At 35.9% G+C, this 22,243-nt stretch overlaps 1 protein-coding gene across 5 annotated transcripts in view; it reads right to left on the bottom strand.

Annotated features, from left to right (window-relative positions):
* Window positions 1–22,243, bottom strand: part of FMN2 (formin 2) — a 157,677-nt gene that overhangs the window by 2,948 nt on the left and 132,486 nt on the right. For 4 of the 5 annotated variants that reach the window (XM_064413727.1, XM_064413726.1, XM_064413728.1 and 1 more), the window contains 2 exons: window positions 14,996–15,145; window positions 524–605 (listed from right to left, as the gene is read on the bottom strand). In XM_064413727.1, coding sequence (XP_064269797.1) covers window positions 524–605; window positions 14,996–15,145 — 232 coding nt within the window. The remainder of the gene's footprint in view (window positions 1–523; window positions 606–14,995; window positions 15,146–22,243) is intronic. The other variant, XM_064413729.1, reaches the window with a different exon arrangement.

A 22,243-nucleotide genomic window follows, 5' to 3' on the forward strand; every position in this document is an offset into this window, starting at 1 on the left:
CTCTATTATCACTGGAGTTATTTGTTTTCAAAAGAATGGTGAAAGCACAATATTATCTTTTTCTAGTGTTTCTATTCCAAAAAAATCTACATCAGTGGATCAGAAAACACAGTATTTGATACAGTGGTCCAGCTTGAAAAATGTGTAACTATCAAAATTCTTCCTTTCATGCTGTGTCTGTACAAAAGAGTGTGAATACAAACTGAATAAGCTGGAAGACCAAAACTGCCTTTCTGCCTTCTATGGGCAACCTACACCAAGACTGGGAAGAACACAGATTGGCACAATGGGGCAATAATAAACTGCTCTTACTTATGCTACAACTATTTTGTGGAGTAATATTCATAGGCAGATTTCAAGTTTGTTAATTTTCCTTTTAGGAAATTACTAAACATTCAAGAAAAAAAAAACAAAAAACAACCCAGAACAAAAGCACACATCAAGAATAACCTGCCTATAAAATGCAAAGAGAAAAGATAGAACAAGTGATATAAACAGAAGTATTGCTACAAATTTTACTTACAATTCCAGAGTCATGTTTTGGTCTAATATTGTATAGCGACTTCCCCTTTTTCTGCCTGCAGACTTCCTCTGCTTCTTTGACTCTGAAGAGAAACAAAATCTATAAATACTACTGCACACCAACAACATTTACAGAGATAATGCAGTATAAAACTTACAAGTTAAGGCCTGAGGACACAAGTGGACAACTTTATTCTCCATATATTCATTAGCATGCTCCACAAAATAGTTCTTGAATTCCAGGGCTGTTGTAGCCATACCCGGCACTTACACGGATAGGCATAATCAATTGCATAATCAATTCTAGTTACAAAAGCAATCAGTATTTACTGTAGCTGAAGATTCAAATGTACAAGGGCTTAAAATACACTGGATGATATGAAGTTCATATTTCAGTGCACTCATGCACATATTGGCAAGAAAACTCCTTTACATTTTATCACTGTTTAAAATATTTCTTCATCTATTCCAACCCTCAGTACTTCACTTACAGTTTAAACAAAGTTTGTCACCAAGCTATGTTCCCCCCCACCCATTTTGGTTTGTATTTAAAATGGCAAAATAGCTTAACCTAAATTTCCGGTCTTTAACTCTAAAAACAAAAAAAAATTAAAATTTCCATGGAACATGATTTAACCTAAGGTGATGCATGTGACTGCATGCATCTCTTTAATTCCAAAGCTGAGGAACCTCAAGGCTTACATGACCATTGGGAATGAATGCACTTTGCCTGCTTGGATGTAAACAGAGGAGCAGGTTCTAAAAGTAAGGGTCCACTTCTTACTGCTTCCTGACATGGCAAACACTACCAAATTAGGACCTTGTGAAATGCCACCACATTTTTGGTAAGAGAAATGTCCTTTTTTGTCATGCAGATAGGAAACAAATTGTGAAAGGCGGAGGAATACATTCAGATTGGGAACGTGCCAGAATCTAGCTGATGAGTTCAATGTCACACTGTAAAATATTTCTTTACAATTTTCACTCATTTTATATATCAACCTTGTAAACAGACATGATTGTTGGAACACTGATAATACAAATTTTTGTTATGAATTCTCTGAGCTGCAAAGACTTATAGAAACACTTTCTATAAGAGAAAATCAAATCACGTGAGATTTTTATGGGTTTTTTTAATGAGAGATGAGAATTGTATTGATAAATAAGAAAGTAGAAAACAAAAATGTAAATCCTATATTGGCTTGATCTTGCCAAAAATATGGATTTGAGATGGCACTTAGTCTGATTTTTCTCACCATTATACAAGAGTGAAAAAAGAAACAACAGTTGAATGATATTAAGAAATCATATATCCTTGGCTGGTTCCTTGCAGTTCATCTCCAGACCACTAGTATGCCTGTTATTTCACTGAGGCTACACAGTGAGAATCTAACTTTGTGTTACTATTATTTTTGAATATTTTTGTGTGTGTGGTAAGGGCCAAAATTTTGGAAATAGAACTCCAGCTGAGTCTGCTAAGCACATAAAAAAAAACCCCTTCATGTTCATATCTACTTTACTTCACCAGACACACCTTGGTCTTTTCATAAGTTTCAAATGTACAGTTTCAAAAATTAATTTAAATGTCAGTTATTTTCCAGCACTTCCACAACCTGTCCCCTTCATCTGATGGCCTTGTATGTTGTTAGTATAGGGAAACCTTCATGTGCACAGGTCAAGGGGAAAAAAAGCTTTGAAACCTGTTATTTCAAGCTGTAATGCTTCCTCTCTGACTGCAAATTAGATAGATTGCAGCATAATCTAGAACAAAATGTCAAACAGCTAATTAATTCACCTTTAAAATGTATTTAAGTAGATTCAGTAAAAGTAGCAGCTAAAACGTGGTGATAGTTCCAAAGAGAAACTTATGGGAATGATGCAGAATGAAGAAAAATTCAAAGATATTTTCTTTTCTCTATAACAATTTTTCTTCTGCTTCATGTCTACTTTTCTCCAAAGGAGGAAAAAAAAATCTGAGACTGATCTTCCTATGGTCTTTTCTAAATATTCAGACACATTCCAACCTATCAAAAGCCACTCTTACAAAGTCAGATATAAAATAGCACATCTATCATATAATTTCCTCTTCTCAAATACATCTGGCTCCCTTCACTGTAGACATCATTTAAATAACAAAATGAAATCTTACATGTGAGTAAATTAGTATCAAATCCCTGTACGTGTACAGGGACTATACAAGTACTATTGATTTTTAAAAAATGACTGTTTTATCAAAGCAGTGTAATATATGCAGGTATTTGAACTACTCAACATGCAAATGGCAGCATATGTAACGTACAAAAATATTTACCAAATCAGTTCTCACAGATCCATGTGTTATGCTTGGGAAATGCCAGGGAATCTTCAATTCCAGTCTTCGTCCCACCTAAACATCCCCCTTCCAGGATGGATGGATTACCAACTGCTTGCTAATATACCAGGTCATGAGGCAACACAGCTCCCTGTGGGTCTCATATTAGTTCAAAACAAAAATCCTCACACAGTAAGGAACCCTTGATAATGCAGCTCTTTTTTAAAGACCAGGTCCCATTAAATGTCACTGTCAGTGTAACATCTCTACATATTCTGCTTCAATTAGAGAAACAGCTTTTTGGAGAAAGGCTGTCTCTACTTGAAACAGCAAAAGGTTAATAACATGCCACCCTGTGAAGAAGGAAGTCAGGACTTCTGTGTCCCTGAGACAGCACTTCAAAAAATGATCCACAACCTCCAGACTGATAAGTGACATTCTTAAAGTTGTGTTTCCCAAATTTCCAGTATTATGTAAGAGGCGCTGGTCTCAATAGTACAGTTGTGGTTCTGAAGGTTTTGGGAGCTTTTATGAAATTCCTTGGAGTTTGAGCCTATTTATTCATACCAAGGGAAATACAGAAGATGAGAAGCATTACTCCCTAATGCACTTAAGGCTGAGAGCTAGCAACCACTCAGTTCCAGTTCCAACCATATCACTGACTCACTGTGTGGGTTTGGGACAGTCCACAGCCTCCTGGCTTGCATCCTGCTGTCTGTGCAGGAAGCTCCAAGTGGTTGGATAGAGACTCAGTGAAGCCCATGTGACCCATACATATGCTTCTTCAGCAAGAAATGCCCTGGGAAATGTAAAGGCAGCGCACCAAAGGCTCATTTCAAGGAAGTTTAGTTTATGACCATACTAAATCTGGAAGCATGGAGAAGTGTATAAATCTACAGTTGTATCTAAAAAAGAAAAGCCAGCAGACTGGTGAAATAGAGGCAAAGGCAACTATTAGCCTTCCACAGGGCCAAATAATAAATCAGTGAGTGTAGTTAGCAATTTTGAGAGTGTGAAAATATATTTTGTGAAGGCTGATCATTCAGCTTAATTAAGATTTTATTAAATGTAAAATTAAAATAACTTAATCCTTCTGGAAGAGGAAAATGATGTGTTTTGTAGGAGCATCTGCACTGTTTAAATTGTGTGATCTGGAGAAGCAGATAAAAGGTTACCTTTGAAGTAAGGGCAATAGTCTTAGTACAGTTGGAAAATAATTGCCACTGGCAAGTTTTTGTCATCTTAGGTTTTCTCTATTGGCCATGAATGTGTTGTGCATCTTTGCATTAAAATAACAAGACGTAGGCAAAAGCACATTGTTTGTCAGCTCATGGCTGGTTCAAGCCATATTTCTCACTATGGCAAGCAAATCCCTGTGTACCTTCCTCTTGCTCAGGCTTTTCCTGAGCGACTTCCCACTGACTTCAGTGGGACCTGGATCAGCATGGAGGTGCAAGAAATAATCTAAGACAAAAAAGTGCAAAAATTGCATGAACACTACTGATTATGGGTTAACTCAACTGTGGTGAGTTGATAGAGCTTTATGAAGAAACTAATGGACCTAATTCAATAATGGGAGGAGGAAAAAGGATTTTTGGAGAAAACAACAGAAGGTTCCCAACAGTCACAAAAGGAGAAGCAATAGCAACACAACAACATATTTCCAAGCTCCAGTCCAAAATGACACTACCATTGTGCCAATACAGTGCTCAAAGAGGAAAATAAAAACAGTTTAAAAGATATTCCTAGGAAAGGGGTGGGTATTCAATTGTCAGGCCGTCTGTGGAAAAATAGGCTGTCACTGGGGAGACTGTGGAAGAAAAGTCTGAGGAAGGTGAGTGTTCCCCAATTGCTGAGAATTATAACGTTTAAGCAAAAGCAGGCATGTGATTGATTTATTGTTCTGAAAATCTGTTTTTACTTAAACTATTTAGTTCTTCACTACTAACACTTTTCTGTTAGAGAAGCTGTTTGGTCCCCTTACAGAGCCATTACTCTCAATGGCAACCAAATCCTCAGAAGCAGGACAGATCTTCCAGGCATGATCTGAGAGTGAGAGAGGAAGATGAAAGTGGAAAAGACATGGTGTGCTCTTGGAGAAGCCAGGTGGTACCCTTAACTTGCAAGTGTGGTGGGAATGACTTGCAAGCTTGTAGTGCGCTAAACTTTGCTAAACTGATGCTCAGACTATCCCACTTCATACTTTACAACCACTTCTGAAAATCACTTTATTTCAGCAAAATTACTGTGGTTCATTTACTATCCACCCCGGTCCCATCTTATGCCAATTCTGGCTCAAAAGTGAGCATATTAGTTTGACAGAAAAGATACTATCAGCTGTGTTACCTTTGGCAATTTTTGCTTCTTATTCTTTTCCCAAGTAGTTTCTTGATTTTGTCTTAGTGAGAACATAATTCTACAAAAACCAGAGTTCCCAGTCTAGACAACCAGAGAGTTGATTAACTCTCACTGTAGTAATCTGAAAAGCAGTTATTTAGGCCTAGAGCAGTTTCTATAAATACCTGTTAAGAGTGTCCATCACTTGAATCTCCTTAAATAATAGATTTAGCTAAAGCATTTCTTGTATTATTTCAGGAAGAATATACTTCCAAATAGGCCCAACAATAAGAAAACATGAAGGGAATATAAAACACAGGGTGATCAGTGGATCTGTTAAAAAAAATTAAACAAAAAAATCTACAGGGGAATGAATACCCAGTCACTTACAGAGCCTGAGAATTATAGTCCTGAAATCTGCTACTTAATAACATTGAGTCTATCAATTGTCACCTGTAACAAAATAAGCAGTTTCTTATTTCTATCATAATAAAAACTTTTCTCCAGCACTATTACCTCCTTCTACCTCATATTTATTGTGAGACAAACATATAAAAATTACAATTAAGTTTAAAGACAGCCTGTATGATGAATAAGCAAGTTTCACTTCAGCACGCACACAGGAAAAAGAAACCAGACATGCTTAAAAACCCAAAAGACAGAGTATTTTTATCTACCTTCTAGACCAAAAGCCAGCCTGGCCACAACCTTATCAAGACTTTGAGACTTTCTGTCATCATTCAATCCATTGAAGGGGTAGCCACTTCCCTGCCACTAAACATTAATAATTTTGTCTGAAGTATCTGTGGCAGACAGATTCATTTCTTACTGGCTCCATCTAGGCTTGGTTGCCTTACACTTCACTAGTGAGCACTGTGACATGACAAATGTAATCACAGTGAGAGCACTGGAGAGTTACGCCTTAGATAGCAGAGTGCTCACAGAAACTTCCATGATAAACTCAGACAGATATTACTTTTGCAGTTGACAGTATAGTTTATGAAACCCAAAAGACATTTTTCTGCAGATGTTCTGCATTTTTTAACACAAAACAAGGTTGAGGCCAATACTCTTTATACTACCAAGTGCTTATTATCAGTTAAATAAAAGGAGTGTTGCCAAAATATTTTATGTACCTTTGTCTGGGTTGAATATTGAGTTAAACTTGTTTATAACAATAATAGCACTTTTACATATAAAAACAAATAAAAAATTCTCCACTAAATTATCAAATGCCAAATGTCTTTCAGATTTCAAGGGCAGAAAACTTTAAAACTCTTTCCTTAAACTCTTCCAGGGTAATACTCTTATATTTTATTCATTGACTAAAATATTGAAAATATTTTTTTGCTAAGGGAGAAACCAAAACACAAAACCCATAACGGAAAATTACAGTTTCCAACATAAAAGTCTGATAAAAAAATGTAGAACTTCTACTTTCATGCCAACAGGGTTGAAGTGATGACACAGATATGATTCAGTAACTGACTGCAAAGACTTTATATAGATAAGAAATACATTGTAATGTACCTGGTGCCCTCAAACAAACTAATGAAACCTAACTTCAGCCTACCAACAGAGAGATAATGTATTAGACTATCCTGACATCCCTGCCAGCTCCTTGCATGGTTAATTCAAGGACCATGAGGCAGACAGTGGCTGTTGGAAAGACACAGTGATTAATCATGATTTCACCCAGAGGACCATGGACAAATAGATTAAAACATTGTAATCTGGCCACTTAACATAGAAAATAATCTGTAGCAGAATAAGATACCTCCTCTGTCAACAGTATAGACTTTGGGCAATACATTTAACTTTTTTTTTTAGTGTGCATCATGTCAAATGGGCCTAAAATAAAGCTTCAAGACCAACTGAAATGAGAATTAGACTTTCCCAATTACAGTCTCATTGTGCATCACCAAACACTTAAAAATATTCTGAAAGTACTGTAATTCAGAAGTATTTAGTTTCCCGCTGGCAATCATGCTCTTGATGATCTAGGGGTTCTGCTCTTGTCTATGAAGAGATACACAGATATGAATAAATAAGATAAAGAGAATACTGTGCAAAACATGATTTAAACATTATAATTTTAACATTAAAGAGGATTTCACATTGAAAATGTAATGAAGTAAAAGAATTGAACTGTTAAAGAATGGCTATGTTTGTAATAAAATGAAAACATACATATCCCCACTTAAATACATCTCATGACCTTTGTCATTAAATGCTCAGAGTGGCCAGTATTGCAGGCTGTTCCTGGCTACCTTCAGGCAAGATGGAAATCACTTTTCTACAGACTTTACATATCAAGATTGAAATTATTCTATGAAAAGTCATCATCTTCCACTGTTTTTCTTGGAACTGAAGCCAGGTTGCTCTCAAAGAAGCTGGCTACGCTTGGGCTATTTGGCCAGGAAATCTAACAGGAAATGATAAGGAAAGGGAAGAAGACTAGAAATGAGGTAAAACTGGTAACAATCAGCAAGCAAAAGAAACTCATGCATGAAGAGGAGTGTGAAACTCTGTGTTAGCTGTAAAATGTTTTTTAGCAGCAGACAGGGTAAAAGAAGGCAAAAACCCAATGTGTGGAAAAGGATAAGAAAAGTCTCGGTAAACAGACTGCATGGAGAAGATGATTCTTAAAGAGAATAAATATGAGGACACACCATGGACAGAAGGGTTGCTATGATTGGTATGTTGGGGCTACTACGTTGGGTAATTGTAGCTACCAAACTGTAGTACAAGCAAATATGAGAACTGAACAAATAGAAGGGATCAGTGAAGAGAAAACAGAAAAACCTGAAGTCAGCTGGAGAGCCACAACAGTAAGAGATCTCCAATGCACAAGATGGGAAAGTAAGAGGCCCTTAATTTTGCTGCATGAGGTAAAAAGTGCCCATCCATCATTAAGTAACAATTCAAAAATTACTGTAGACACAGTTAGGTTCTTCTCAAGTATGTAAAAAAACCTCCTGATATTAGACTATTCCCTCAACTGATTGCATAAACATGCACAGAGCCATGCACTTACACTTAACGGATGTTGCCATGCACTGGTTTGGCAAACTCTTGGAGAGCAAGGAAGTTCACATCTTCAGTAGCTCAGGATCAGTCTGGGTTACAGTAGGTTTTAAGTCTTTGTGAGCATTTCAAACATTTGGGGGCTAATATTTAATGGCAAATGCTGCTCATTTGTAAAACATTACAATGCTTTATTACACCTCAAATGCCAAAGTGATCATTTTACCTGAGAATAAAACCACTGACAAGTATAAAAAGTGTAGTGCCTGACAAAAGTTCTGTTTAAAATTTTTAAATTATATAATTATTTTCACCAATATGCAAGTATATATTGAATATACAGCCCCTGTTTTTATCATAGACAAATGTAATTCTTTATTCAAGAGGTGGTGAATAGGAAAAGGTTAAAAAGAGATTGAAAAGATCATATGGTAGGAATAGTGGTGTCCTATCCTATCGCTACACAGCTTTGACCATCAATACCAGTCTGACATTACAGCCATGAAAACAGTCTGTAAACTTCATTATGAAATGATGATTGTCAGCTACCTTCTTTTTACACAAAATACACATACTTGGATGCAACGTAATGTGGCAGCACGGTACAATACCATCACCAAATAGATACTACTGAAGAACCTTTTGCTGTTTATGTGGGGGCCATTCTGAAATCCAACCTCAAACAAGTCACAAAAATTAGGAAACATAACACATTTGGAACTAGATTTTTAATAGATCCTTCACTTCGTTTATGTTTAATATTTGTAAGCACCAGTTGACTCACAGCTGTAAATGGAAATATTTTTCCTGCCTTATAAAACAGAAGATTGCTTAAAAACGTTAGACAAAGATATTTAAAAGGATTTTCTACCAAAGATCCAAATGGAGAAACTTATCTCCAAATGCTTTTTTTCCCACAAACTTTTCCCTCAAAAGCAATTCTAAGAAATGAAAGTTCTGTTCACCTCTCTCTAACCAAAGGACACTAATGTATTAATTAAAAAAACAAAAAAACCCAAAACAAACCAAACAGAAAAACTAATTGCCAAAAATACCCAAGGAAGGAAAAAACAAACCATACATGTTGAGCAACGTCTTTTATCTGTGTCTTTGTGAGGTACTGCCTCACAGCTAGTTGCTGAATCTTTCGTGTGTTTAGGTTTTTAAAAGTAGATTTTCCAGGGCCCATAACAGTATATTATGATCAGAAAGCTATTCAGGTTAACAATTTTGAAACACTCCCAAAAACTGAAGATCCATGTAATTATTCAATAGAATGTAATGTAAAATCGCCTTCTGTTTTGAAATGCCATTATAACTGAGTTGTAAACCCATGCCTACCAGCGTGCAGCTCAGTTGGTTAGAGTGTAATAAACACATTGAGATTAAAGCTTCCAAGAGACGTCAGCAAACGTATCCACCCATGACTACTCACTAACATAACACTTGGAGCTTTTAGATGGCATTACAGAAGCATGCCAAGCAAAATTTGACCCCACTAAACATACTCCACATGTTCATCATTTCCTTCTCATGTTGCAGCTCCATATACATTTTTCTTCTCTTTTCTTCCATCTCTGCATTTCTTTGCAAGTACCTATTCCCATGTCCCTCGATGTCTCACTCTCAAGTCTGACTCACTGGTTCATATTATAAGCGTTAAAAAAATATCCCTTAAATTACTCTGAGAGGACATTGCTCGTGCTATGGGATTTAATGCCCTCCTCTGCAAGCAAAAGTGGCAGCTTACCAATATGCTCCTCACTGTGCAACGTACAGATATCCCATGCCAGACTTTAAATTGCTCAACAGCAAGTTTTAAATCATCCTGCCGAGGAGTCTGTAGGGAGACATACCAGTCTTTCTGCAGAGGGAGATCAATGAGCTGTGGAGACATGCTGGCCAGGAATCTCCCTTTCATCTAGATATACACAGTGTGACACACCAGGTGCCAGCTTAGCTGCTATTCTTACGGGAATGGGCAACTTCTGCATTTGAGAGACGAGTGCATTTTTCTGAGTTTATAGATTATTTTTAATGTGTCAAAGATTTATCGTGGGAGTTAAAGGGTTGAATAAAGTCAGCCAAAAGAAATTCTCAAGCTTAGTGTGATGCAAGATATCAGGGACTTACAGAATTTTACCATTGTGTTGATCCTGCTTATGAACTCTCCTCTGCTGGCATCCCTGACACAGCCTCTGCTCAGCAACACAACTCTTAGTAAAGGCAAGGGCCTTTGTGTACCTTATACCCACATTTACAGGGCACCTCCATCTGCCCCTCACTCTTTCCTCCTCCAGCTCTCCCATCTAGAAATACAACAAGGTAAATCTTTCCCAAGTTGCACAGGCCCTCTAGAACAGCAAACAGTCTGAAGAAAGGGAAGCACATCCAGAGCTGGAGAGCACCAACAAGTGTAAACACCTCACTCACACCCAGAGAAAGGGAAGAGGGAACTGTGGCCCTGCATATGAGCTTCTGCTATATCACTGATACTTTTCTAGTAAGGTCTGAACTGGTATCTATGACCTGATGATATTGATACTAACATTTGACAGCAATGGAACTTTAAAACACAAAATTTTCTAAAGGACTCACTGTAATGAGCCAGGGTCTCTTCCATGGCCATAAAGGAAAGATGTAGTCCTAAAGATGAATCATTGTAGTCCACAGCAATATGAGATTTTCTGATAAATAACTGTAGTTTTATATTTTATTTCCAGGACCAGCAGTTGCTTAACTTTTTAATTTTTTAGAAATTTCAAGATTTCCCTCTTGGGATGTTGCTTCATGAGTTCTTTTTATCTTTCATTCTTAGGATAGGATATATTTTCCTGGTTGGTAGGAAAATGGTAGGGTGTGGGCAACAATTCTGCAGGCCTTTGCTGGATGTCAAGAAAAATAAAAATACTTCTTGCTCTCACAGAAGTGCTAGACTGGAATAGTGCACTTCAGATTGACTACACCTAACTCAGAAACGTAAAGGAACATTTTTATAAGCTAAAGAAAAGAGATTAATGAGAAAAGGGTTGATAAATTTATAGGTCAGCTCATAAAAGACTTTTTTCCAAAACAGGAGGGTAAACTAGGCATTTGTAGGTTGGTGGTCTGATTGTCTAAGAGTTTTCCTAAGAAGGGGAGACTTTTGCAGAGCTGTTACTAAAGCTGTGTATTGTCTGACTATATTCAGAGAGCAATGTGCATCTGTGGGTATGCAACACCTCAAATTCATGTATAGATAATAGGCGGGCTGAACAGGAAGCTTGTGAATTTCAAAATCACATGCTCTCTTTTTAAGCAACATCAAAAAATATTAGGGAAAATATGTCAGCTCTTCCAGTCTTTCTTGCTGATTAAGCACAAAATGCAGGCTATACTGACAGTAAACCTTTCAAGAGTTTGCAAAGTCTGAATGAAAACCATAGACTATGACTGACATGTTATAAATATATTTGAAGGACAATGGCAACAACACCACAACTGGAAAAACTCAAAACATGCCCCATTAATTTTGATTATGACTTTCCTTTTCTTGTGGGCTTTTTTGCCTTTTTTTTTGTTTGTTTGTTTTTTGGTGGGTTTTTTGTTTATTTTGGATTTTTTAAAAGATGCTTAATCAGAAAGAAGTAGTATTTGAAACTTTTCAGATGCATTTATTCTTTTTATTTCTACTGTATTTAAAAGTTTATCATGTGCAATTTTCCCTACAGATGGTATTTTCTAGTTCTGCTTTACTTCAAATAAGAGAAGAGTGAAAGCAGTAGAAAACTTCAGAAAAATTGTTTTTAACTTTGCACCATTTTTCTTTTCTCATCTTCTCCTAAGGAAATACAAAGTCTGACACTTCAATGTTTACCTTTTGCATATAAATGCCTGGCAAACCAATATGCAAGTTGAAATGCCAAGTGAAAAGTGTTTAAAATATGAACTGTCTGGCTGCTTTTGTTAGAACATACATGCTTAACCTATCACTAACCAAATACAGCACCACCTTTGGAAATACCATCTATGAAAATCCTTTGGTTGAATTATTGTAAAGGAGTAAGATACATATTTGAGAGACTAAATAAGGAACAGCCTCTATTAGCAGCTATAAAAAACAAGGGAATAAAACTACACATTTTATAAATAATTATTGTAAATAAAGTATGTTTCATGAGGCAGAAACCTGGTCAATAGCTCACTAAGGTGGCATTCCAGTGTCTTTGAAAATGTCTCACCATATCTGTCACTTATTTTTCTGCCAACAAACAATTACAGGAAGTTTGTCTCATTATTAACGTTTTAGCCTGCTCCTCAAATTTATCAGCAGAAAAAACTCCAAGAACACTACCTAAAGGAGAAAACCGACTTTCTTGAAATAATTATTTATATTTTAGTGGAAATAGGCACTTTTCAGATTTTTGTCACCTACAGATCTCTTGATCTAGGCCAAGATGTTGAAAACCATCATGATGTACATTCTTACATCTCTGACAACTTGTATCTTTTCATTGAGATTTTTCTCCTTTGATTTCTCAATACCAAGACACCTTCATACCACACCATCTTGTCTTTCATTAAGAGAGACAGAAATGTGAAATCAAGAAAGAAAGCCTAAAAGACAACTTCAGAGATCAGGTTGAACTATGACTGGAGAAAAGGTATTTTCTGCACAAGGACTTTGGTAAGACAGTTCTTTAACTAAAGAAGATTCTTAATTTTCAGGAAAATTATATTTCTTGCTTGAAAAACTGTTACTCTTACTGCTAATTTGGCTAAAACATTCTAATTCCTAAAATGTAATGAAGAGAGCTTCACTTTGCCACACCTGACACAGCAGCACTGTACCAAAGATCTGAGAGTTGAGCACAAGACATCAAAGGTCCCTAAAGTCTAAACCCTGCCTCACCTGAAAAAAAGAAATAGAGCGGAAGTTTTAAACTTGATGAGGCAAGTAAAAGTTAAAATTCAAACCAAAATCTACTTGTGACTTTCAGGATGTTTTATTTTTAGCCTGAATTTCAGTGACTTCCTGGACTGAAGTTATACAGTCCTGTCCATCCCCCTGGAAAAGTCTCCTTCAAGCCACCACTTCGGAGTCCAGGGTTGAACAACAGTGCCCCTGCTGTTCTCCCAAGGGATCTCCCAGTTTCTTTTCCTACTGTATGTTCTCCTCACTGCCCTTCCCCTTCCTTGTCACATCTTGCCCCTGCAGCCATGCTGTAGGTTATACATGTTCTGTTTCTTTCAGGCTAAAACCACCCTTATCCTAGAAGGGACAGGCTGGCAGACAGCTTTTTTCTCTGGTGCTTCAACACATATTCTTAGTATACACATACATTCATTTGACCCTCTTTGAGTTCAGTGTATCTGAATCCCATTCTTCTCTTAAGCTTTAGATGTTTAAGGAGGAAGAAGCTTTGTGATAACTTAGTTAATGTCTTTTAAAGAAAACTATTTTCCTGTAAGAACCCTCTGGAGGATTTTTGGATTTTTTCAAAAGAAAAATAGCTCAGTATTTTGAAAAAAAAGGATATTTTGCTTAAATCCTTTTCTATAAAATATACAAGACTAAATTAACTTGTATTAACAAGGCAGCTAAATCCCTGCATAGGAAATCCAAGATATTTTTAACTGTCAGTTAAACCAATTGCAAAGAGATATACTTAATTACATAAAATTAATTTAGACAGTCAGTAATATGAATGAGATCCCCAGAGATCTGCTGTGCTGTGTTAACATTTGCGCAATGCTCTTTCTGTAGTAGCAGAATCCAGTTTTTCTGTGAGACTTCTTGTTCCAAAACACACCCACTTAGAGCAAATTCATACGGTATACATGATATTGACTATATAGGTGCCTCAGGGAAGTTTTCAGCAACTTTCTAAACCTGTAGTCAGATGTCTGTGACAATTACATAGGATGAGTACACCTGAAAAAAATGGGCCTGTTCTTGTCAAATTACTCAGTAACAGACTTATGTCAATAATTTAATGAATCTAAAGCTTCAATCCCACCAATGTTTATGGTCAGATGTAGCTTCAATTCAAGCTGCTAACAGTTGTAGGATTATATAACAATGCTTAGAATTTACATGTTTGCAGAAGTTTAATTTTTCCTGATATGAAATTTATTACTTTTTAAGCAACAGATTAATTATTGGCATAATTTTTACAAACAAAGGGTGACCACAATCTGTATGCAGATGAGTATAACTCTTCTGAAACATGGACCAGATACCATGGGTGATTTTCAAAGCTACTGTTTCATTTCTTTATGCCATATTATACCACACTTGCTCTTGTGTACCCCATCACCCAGGCTGTGATTTGCAACACGGTTCAATCTGAGCTTTTTTTTAACACAGGGTTAATTGACTTATTCCTTCTGTCTTCCTTTTTCCCAGCATCGTCAAACAAATATTTACAATATGCCATGTCTTAATGTCTTGACTTTCTCTGATTAAATATGCTAATAAAAATCTTAAATTAACTTTCAGGCCTAAAATAAGTCTTCCATTGCTTGGATTCATAGTAGGTTAGTAGTTACATGCTCTGCCAAAACCACTGTTCAGGTAATGGACCCCAAAAACTTTAGCACAAACTGGTATTAAAATTCCATTCAAAAATTAGGATGACTGGGGCGTTGGGGGTGGTGAGGGTGGGTGTCATGATCTGTTAAAAAAACAAAACCTGAGAAAACTCCAAAAGGCATTCAATAGGTTGTGTGCTAATGAAGTGTGGCTGACTGGTTTCTGTGAGATTGCTCCCAATAACATTCTTTGAGAAAAGCCTTTGAACAAACAAACAAATGTACCTTTCTTTAAGAATAAGTTTGTTTTCCTTCTTCCAGAGGTCTTTGAAGTCAGAACTGAATTCATGCCAAATACTGAAGAAAGAATGTGGGGACACCTCCTTCTCACCCATTTTTGGTTTCATACAGAAATAGGCTGTAGTTTCCAAAAAGCTGTCAAAGAAAGCAGAAATAGCAAATGCTTCAGTACCCACTGATGTATTTTTTTTTTGTACTTGACACTGAAATAGTATTTCATTATTCTTGGTAGCAGATCTAAAATAAAATAATAGAAAAACACGACAGTTCTGAGCTCCTCACATATAAGTAGGTACACAATGTAAGATGATTCTTCAGTAAAGCTGGGATCTGGGATTTATCACAGTTTCTAGTTTTGACCAAAATATTTTCCATTTGAAAAGCTAAAATGGACACACTGTCCACGGCCCTGAAAATCCAGATATCCACACCCACCCATACACTGCTTTTCTGTTGTGTTTAAAGCTGTTTTCAAAACACAGAGTCAAAGCCCATAAAGGACTGTAAATAAACTTCAAGTTCTGTTAGGTCTGTGCTACAACACAATAGCTTAGGCTGGAGACTACACAGAAATAGTAGAACTCAAACTTGCTTTGTACTAAACAAGAAATGACGCAGCAGAAAATTTGGCCCAGGAATGGCTGTGCTAGAAAACAGGTGCCCATTGTGACTACCAGAACAGTCCAACAATCCCTTCTGAGCACAGCGAGAGTAAAACTAGTGTAGCAAACACATGAGCTACTCCTCAAGTAAAAGCTACTCCTGAAATGCAAAGGTTGTATTTCCCACACTGAGTGACAACTCTGACTGCAACCGAAATTTAATGTATTTCTGAGTTTGAACTGCTTCTATTTTATTTCAGGAATGTTACAGGAAGGTACGGAATAATTATTTTTAAAAATATTGCTTGATTAACTATTATTCCACTTTGTTTTTTCATTATACATTTTGTAAATGCAGGAGATTTTAAAAATGTTTTCCTGATCTGAAGCTCAATATGCAAGCTGCTGGATAATTGCTCATAAAAAATGCAATAGAAAAATCTCACTTGAAATATAATTGTAGGTGCTTTGCTCACTGATCTATTACTATTCATTGATTCCTATGATAATTTTCTCTGAATCATACATCATAGTTTTAATACTTTAATTATGGGGAAAAACCAATTCCAGCTAAATGGATGGAAATGTAATTTTAGTCATAGAAGTTATATCTTCATTCATGGATTACGATGGTGAAAATAACATATAAAGATTCAACCATTCAGAAGGGTCACCCTTGCAAATTCTGCAAGAAAATGTTTACCCTAATTCTCAAACCCGAATATTCCAGTTGTTTTTCCCAACCTGAAAAATAAGCATCTACATATATTATCATATTGCTGAATAAAAAAAGCCTACATCTTAAAAATTTAGCATCAATTTGCCAACCAAATTTTACATCACATTTTGTTCCTCCTAATTTGCAATTCATTTTTCCATCTGCTGAAGCAAACTGAAGATGTCGAGCAACAAGGATGTAGCACATAAAAATACAGAAAACATTCTCATTTTTAAACCCATGACATTGGTACTCAAACGCCACCTTACCTAATCATGTAATTTCTTCAGCTCTCTCAACCTATCATAGCACTCCGTTCTTTAACTCAGTGTTTGGTCAATAAATGCCTTTTTTGTTTTTGGCTGCGTCCTGTTGTGGGTTTGGTTTGGGTTTTTTTTTTTTTTTTGAATGATTCATTAATGATTAACACTACTGATTAAAATACTCCATTTTACTTACTTATATTTTCCCCACAGTTTTATACTGGAAAAGGTATTTATCATCTATCCTCTGACTCCACAGAATCACTCAAACAGAATATCCCTGACCCTGCAGTGAGCTACACTGTTTTAAACTTCTTCCTATTGTCATATATTTTCAACTTTTTGCAAGACCGCAAATGTTATCATGGAGGTATTTTTTCTCCCAGTCTCTTCCCCCAGACTCACATCTCTGCAGCTGGCCAGCGGGGAAGTCATGTCAAAGGCTCGTTTGAATTTTCAGAATGAACTGACAATATTTTTGGAGGAATGTGAAGAATAAAGAACAAGAGAACTTGAGGCATCAGCTGAGTCACTTATTTTTTACAAAGCTCTCTGAATTAAGTCCATCAATAATTCACAAAACAGAGAAAGATAGAATATCATATAAGAAACCTTGTTTTGAGAAATATATCTTCAAAATACTTTGCAAACTACAATGATGAGAAAAGAATTTGATAGTGAATGGCCATCCCAAGTAATGCTTTAATATAAGAGATAATGAGCTAGAATTCTATCACAGAAAAACATCCCAAGAAACAAGATGCCAAACAAAATGAAATTCATACTGTAAAAGGAAATGCTAAAAAAAAAAAAAAAAAAAAAAAGAGCACTAACATCTATTAGAGATGCAAAGACTTCCATTGCTCTTCAGTTATTGCAACTATCCTCTGACAGCACAAGGAGATAACCAGTGTTTTTTCCTTGGCAGACTACTTGTATAACCATTGCAAACTTACACATTCATACAGCTGTGTCAAACAGCTGTAACATAATTACTAGGTTTAAAGAAAGCAGAGAAATGCTCATGCAGGTTGCTTGACTCCCTAGCAGTTAGTTTGGGAGGTAAGGAAAATTAGCTGTCTGTGAAATGTGAAACAGCAGCAGTACAGCAGGTTGTCATTGTTAGTATGTCACACCTTTCTAATGCCCAGTAACAATGAACAAGACATCAGCTGCAACACAATAATACTTCAGGGTGTAAATCTCCACGAATCAAATACTTTTTTCTATACATGCAGATCAAACAGTCAAGACAGTTGCCATGATTTTTACAACCAGAGAGGTCTACCCTTTTTTAGCATTAAAGTCTCTTAGAGTTCATTTAGAAGACATATGGAAACCTGCTTGCTATACATTTGATGCTGTCATTTTGGTAGACAAAATGGCATCTTTCACACATGAAAGACAAAGCAAACAAAGCCAATCCAAATGCATCAAATAATAAAACAGGGACAGCAATAAATCCTCTCTCTGTTGCCATGGTCTTTAAATATCTGATTTGGAAATGTTTACATATGTCAAAGTAGACATATCTCAAGGCTGATTCCAGGAGGGGACATGCATTTTAAATACAAAGAGAAATCTGGATGATATTGCCATAGCCCCAAGACTAGATACAATCCTTTCAGACTTCAGCCAGGCAGAAAATATCTTAAATATCTCTGGTCTCTGCTCTGGGACAAGCCATTCAAATTTTCCTTTTCATTCTTTAGCAGATTTTGAAACAAAGTATCTGCAAATATCATTGCTACTATTCCTAACTGTGCATTACATAGACGTTTTGAATCAAATAAGAGACTAGTTATCAAAAGCCTTTTGTTCCTATACTCAAATTAATTTCTGCAACATACAACCTTGGCAAACTCCTATGACCCGCTTCAATTTAATTTCAACTATCTGCAAAATTAAACATTTCATTTGAAACAAGTATTGCAAAGGTTGTTTAGTGTCCATTTCTCAAGTGAAAAGGTTCTTACTTAGGCATACTCTTTCTGAGAGTCTTAAAGGAGAAGAATGTGCATTAGAGAAGGTCTTTGAGTCATGGAAGAGGGAAAGAAGGGCATGCAACTCAGGGATTAAAAGAGGCAAAGGAGGTCACTGCCTTTGCTTCTAACAGCCTGACTTTTCAAGCATGATTAAAAATAAGACAGTGATGTTCACACTATCGTCTCACCTGACATGGCAAAAGACAGAAATCTTTAATCAGATTTCAGACTGGGTTTCCTATCCCTCATGCTGGCCCTGAAGGAGAATTAAATAACAATCTTTCTCAAAACAATGGAAGAGCTGCTCATCTCTGACAAGTAAGGAAGGAAATAAGATCAGGAAAGATGGTTAGTTCCTTTTCTTCCTTTCTTGTCTACTAATGTCTTTGGTTCAAGTGTTTGGGTAATTCAGAAAAATCACTTCAGACTGATGTCTGAACTCACTGCTTACTCAAATGTGGAAATCTGATGAATGAATCACTGGACTTTTATGCGTGCTCCCTTGAGTACAACTATGAGTCTATGAAAGTGATTTTTCTATTTGGAGGAAAGAAAGGAACGGATGTACTAACAGCCAAACCAAATTTAATCCTATGAAAAAGAAAAGAAACTATTCACATTGCAAATGGCTCATTGACAGCAATACTAGCTAATAGATCTGATCCATTAGGAATATTTCAAGAACAGCTATGGATTATTCAGCTTTTTTTTTCTCATTCTGTTCTGAAAACAGCTAGCATAAAGTTGCAGATAATAATTCCAATTCAAGCCTGCTGTCTGGGATGCATTGGCTGGTTTATAAATGTGTACAAAAGCAAATCAACAATACTAAGACAGCAGTAGCTTCATCTCAGCATTATTTGATCAGGCGTCCTTGGCCAAACAAATAGCAAAGTAACCACAGGTACAGACACACCCTGGCTGACCATTCTGAGAAATGCTGAGCACACACACAAGTATCTGGTTTCCCCACGCAGCAAACTAAATCACCTACAAGGGTGAAGATTTGCTCCAATGTGGATTTAAAAGCAGAAAAAAGTGTTTCTATTCTGATTAATATTCCTCTGTTTAACAGACTAAGTGTTTTGGTTGAAGTTTGAACATAGATATTCTTTTCTATTTTGGCTTTATAAATCTCTAAGCATCACTCACGTACATTAGCAATTAAGAACAGTTAGTGTAAATGGTGTCACTTGCTACTTTTGTGAAGCAGTTGTGTTTCAGAAGCAGCTCTAAATCAGGCTGAAACCACAAAAGTACCTTTTAGTTCAATTAAACTCATAAATAAAATTTAGAACTAAGCACATTCTACCAAAAGATAGAAGGTAAAAGGGAAAGAAAAGACTATATCTGCCTACTACCAGTTTAAATCTGACATGAGTCTTATTTAAAGCCAAACTGAGTTGATGGGCATATAAGCCTGTTCACAGTGTTGATCCTGAATTGTTGTCTACATACAGAAAGTGAGTACAATATATAGGTAACTGGATAGGTAACAATATATAGGTTCCTGGATGCTAATAATTTGAATAACCATATTAGTATTTGGTTTGTTTTATAAAGAGGCCAAGGCTTTGTATCTATTTTCTTAGTGTATTCAACATCTGAAAGCAAGAGTTAATCTTCAGACTGAATACCAACCAGTTCAACGAGGTCACATAAAATACGTATAATAAAAGAGTACCAGCATCCTGATGATTGAGATAGCACAAGACTGTTAGGAAACTCTATATGCACAGCATTTTGTGAAGGCTGTAATTTTCTACTGATGTATTTTGTTGAGGGTCCTTCTCTACACTGTAACTTTACATCACTTTCTTCAACTTTTCTTTGCTTTTTAAACAATATATAATTTGCTCTCCTCAGTGCAGTCTATTGTTCTGCATAATTATAAGTGAAAAAATTACAAAATAAGTATAGGTTCATTCAAGATATCTAGTACCTGAAGGCTGGTAAGACATTTTTTCTTGTCCTTTTATTTTTTCCCCCTTTTTATAAAGGAAGAAAAGTAACTTTCTTATATTAAAAAGAAGGCTGAGATAATATGCCGGCTTAAATTAGCTTCCAGAATCATTAATCTCATCTTTCATTTGCCAATTTATATTGTGTAACTATGTATTTTGTAATATTGTTCCTTAGAAAACAAAGGTCTCAAGAGATTTTCTTTCCCCTCTAAAAAAAACCTGCCAAACATTTGCAATGTTTTGAATCCTAAGTCATCTCCCTCATGCCTGGTCCCTTGCCTTCTATAAATTCATATTAAACCAAAATGTTTTTTATTGCTTCAACCATATGAAAATTAGCAGCTTCAGTAATAGCAAAAAAATCCCTCTACCTTTGAAGCACCATATTTTGTCTCCCAACAAAACCTCAACAAAAAGCATCCAATATCAGGAACAGAAAATTATGTTTTGACAGGCCAGTCCGTCTTATTCTTGTTCAATTTTAACACCCTCCCTCCCTCTCGTAGGAATGGTTTGCAACTTTAGTGATGATATACAATGATCAACATTATCAGTTGTACATAATTATCAGTGACTTGAATGCAGAACTTCCATAGTTTATACTAATGGCAGCAGACCCTGTAACTGGATGATGCTGTTACATAGTACAGAGCACAAACTGTGACACAGACTGTTAAATTCAATATGTATTAGGAATATAGCTTTGCACGTAAACATTTTGGGAAAAATAATCTTTTAGGAACACTGATGATCTCAATGTGTTAACAGTGAATAAACCCTTCACATATCAGGTTGCTATTTCAACCTCAAATTAAACTGCTATTCCATACGCTTTTATTTACTTAATTCAATGAGAGAATATTTCTTTATTCCTGTCTTTCAGGAACAAACTGCCTCATAACAGCAGGTTGCAAACCAGCAAAATAAAATGGCCATAACTAAATTAAATCATATTTTTGTTGAAAGCTGCATGCGAGCACTGAGCCTTTCAAAATCTTTATTTTAGAAAATATTTTTATCAGGTCCAGATTAAGATATATTGGTTGGATATGATGAAATTTGCCTAATCAATCCTTGTTGCTTATATTTTCTGTAAACATTAGGCTATCAGGGATCACGGTTAACACTACACTTAAAAAGCATTCTGCAAGATTTTCCCTCACTGGTTTAATTACTTTTTAATTTGTATTTTTATTCTCATTCATCTCTAAAACAATAGGCTACAACCTGGTCTCTCTACACATTTGAGTTGATTCCAGGTTTTTTTGCATTATTCTGATGTAAGCAAGTGCTCCACTGATATAAAAAGACCATCTTTTATCCAAAGTGGCATAGCATTAGGTGCTAAATTTTATCAGAGTGAGCTATCTTGGCAAACAGAACTTTTCTGGTGACAAAAAATATTGTGCTAAAAAAGCCATTCTGCATATACTGAGTCAGATCCCAGCCATTTGAAAATCAAAGATCAGGAAATGTAGGTTAGAAGCACTTTTGCTAATATCATTATATCATTTGCAAAGCATTTGTCAGCTACATCTCACCCAGTGACTGGGGTTTATGTGAACCTAAATTTTGCTGTGAATATTATCGGTCATATTTCCATTCAAGAATATTGTTCAGAATAAAATATGCATTGAGACAACACATTAGAAACAAAACTAACTTTGTGTCTTTTCTTTGCCTCTGATATTGTATTCTAAT

The sequence above is a fragment of the Passer domesticus genome, chromosome 3, assembly GCF_036417665.1.
Source record: "Passer domesticus isolate bPasDom1 chromosome 3, bPasDom1.hap1, whole genome shotgun sequence".
NCBI lineage: Eukaryota > Metazoa > Chordata > Aves > Passeriformes > Passeridae > Passer > Passer domesticus.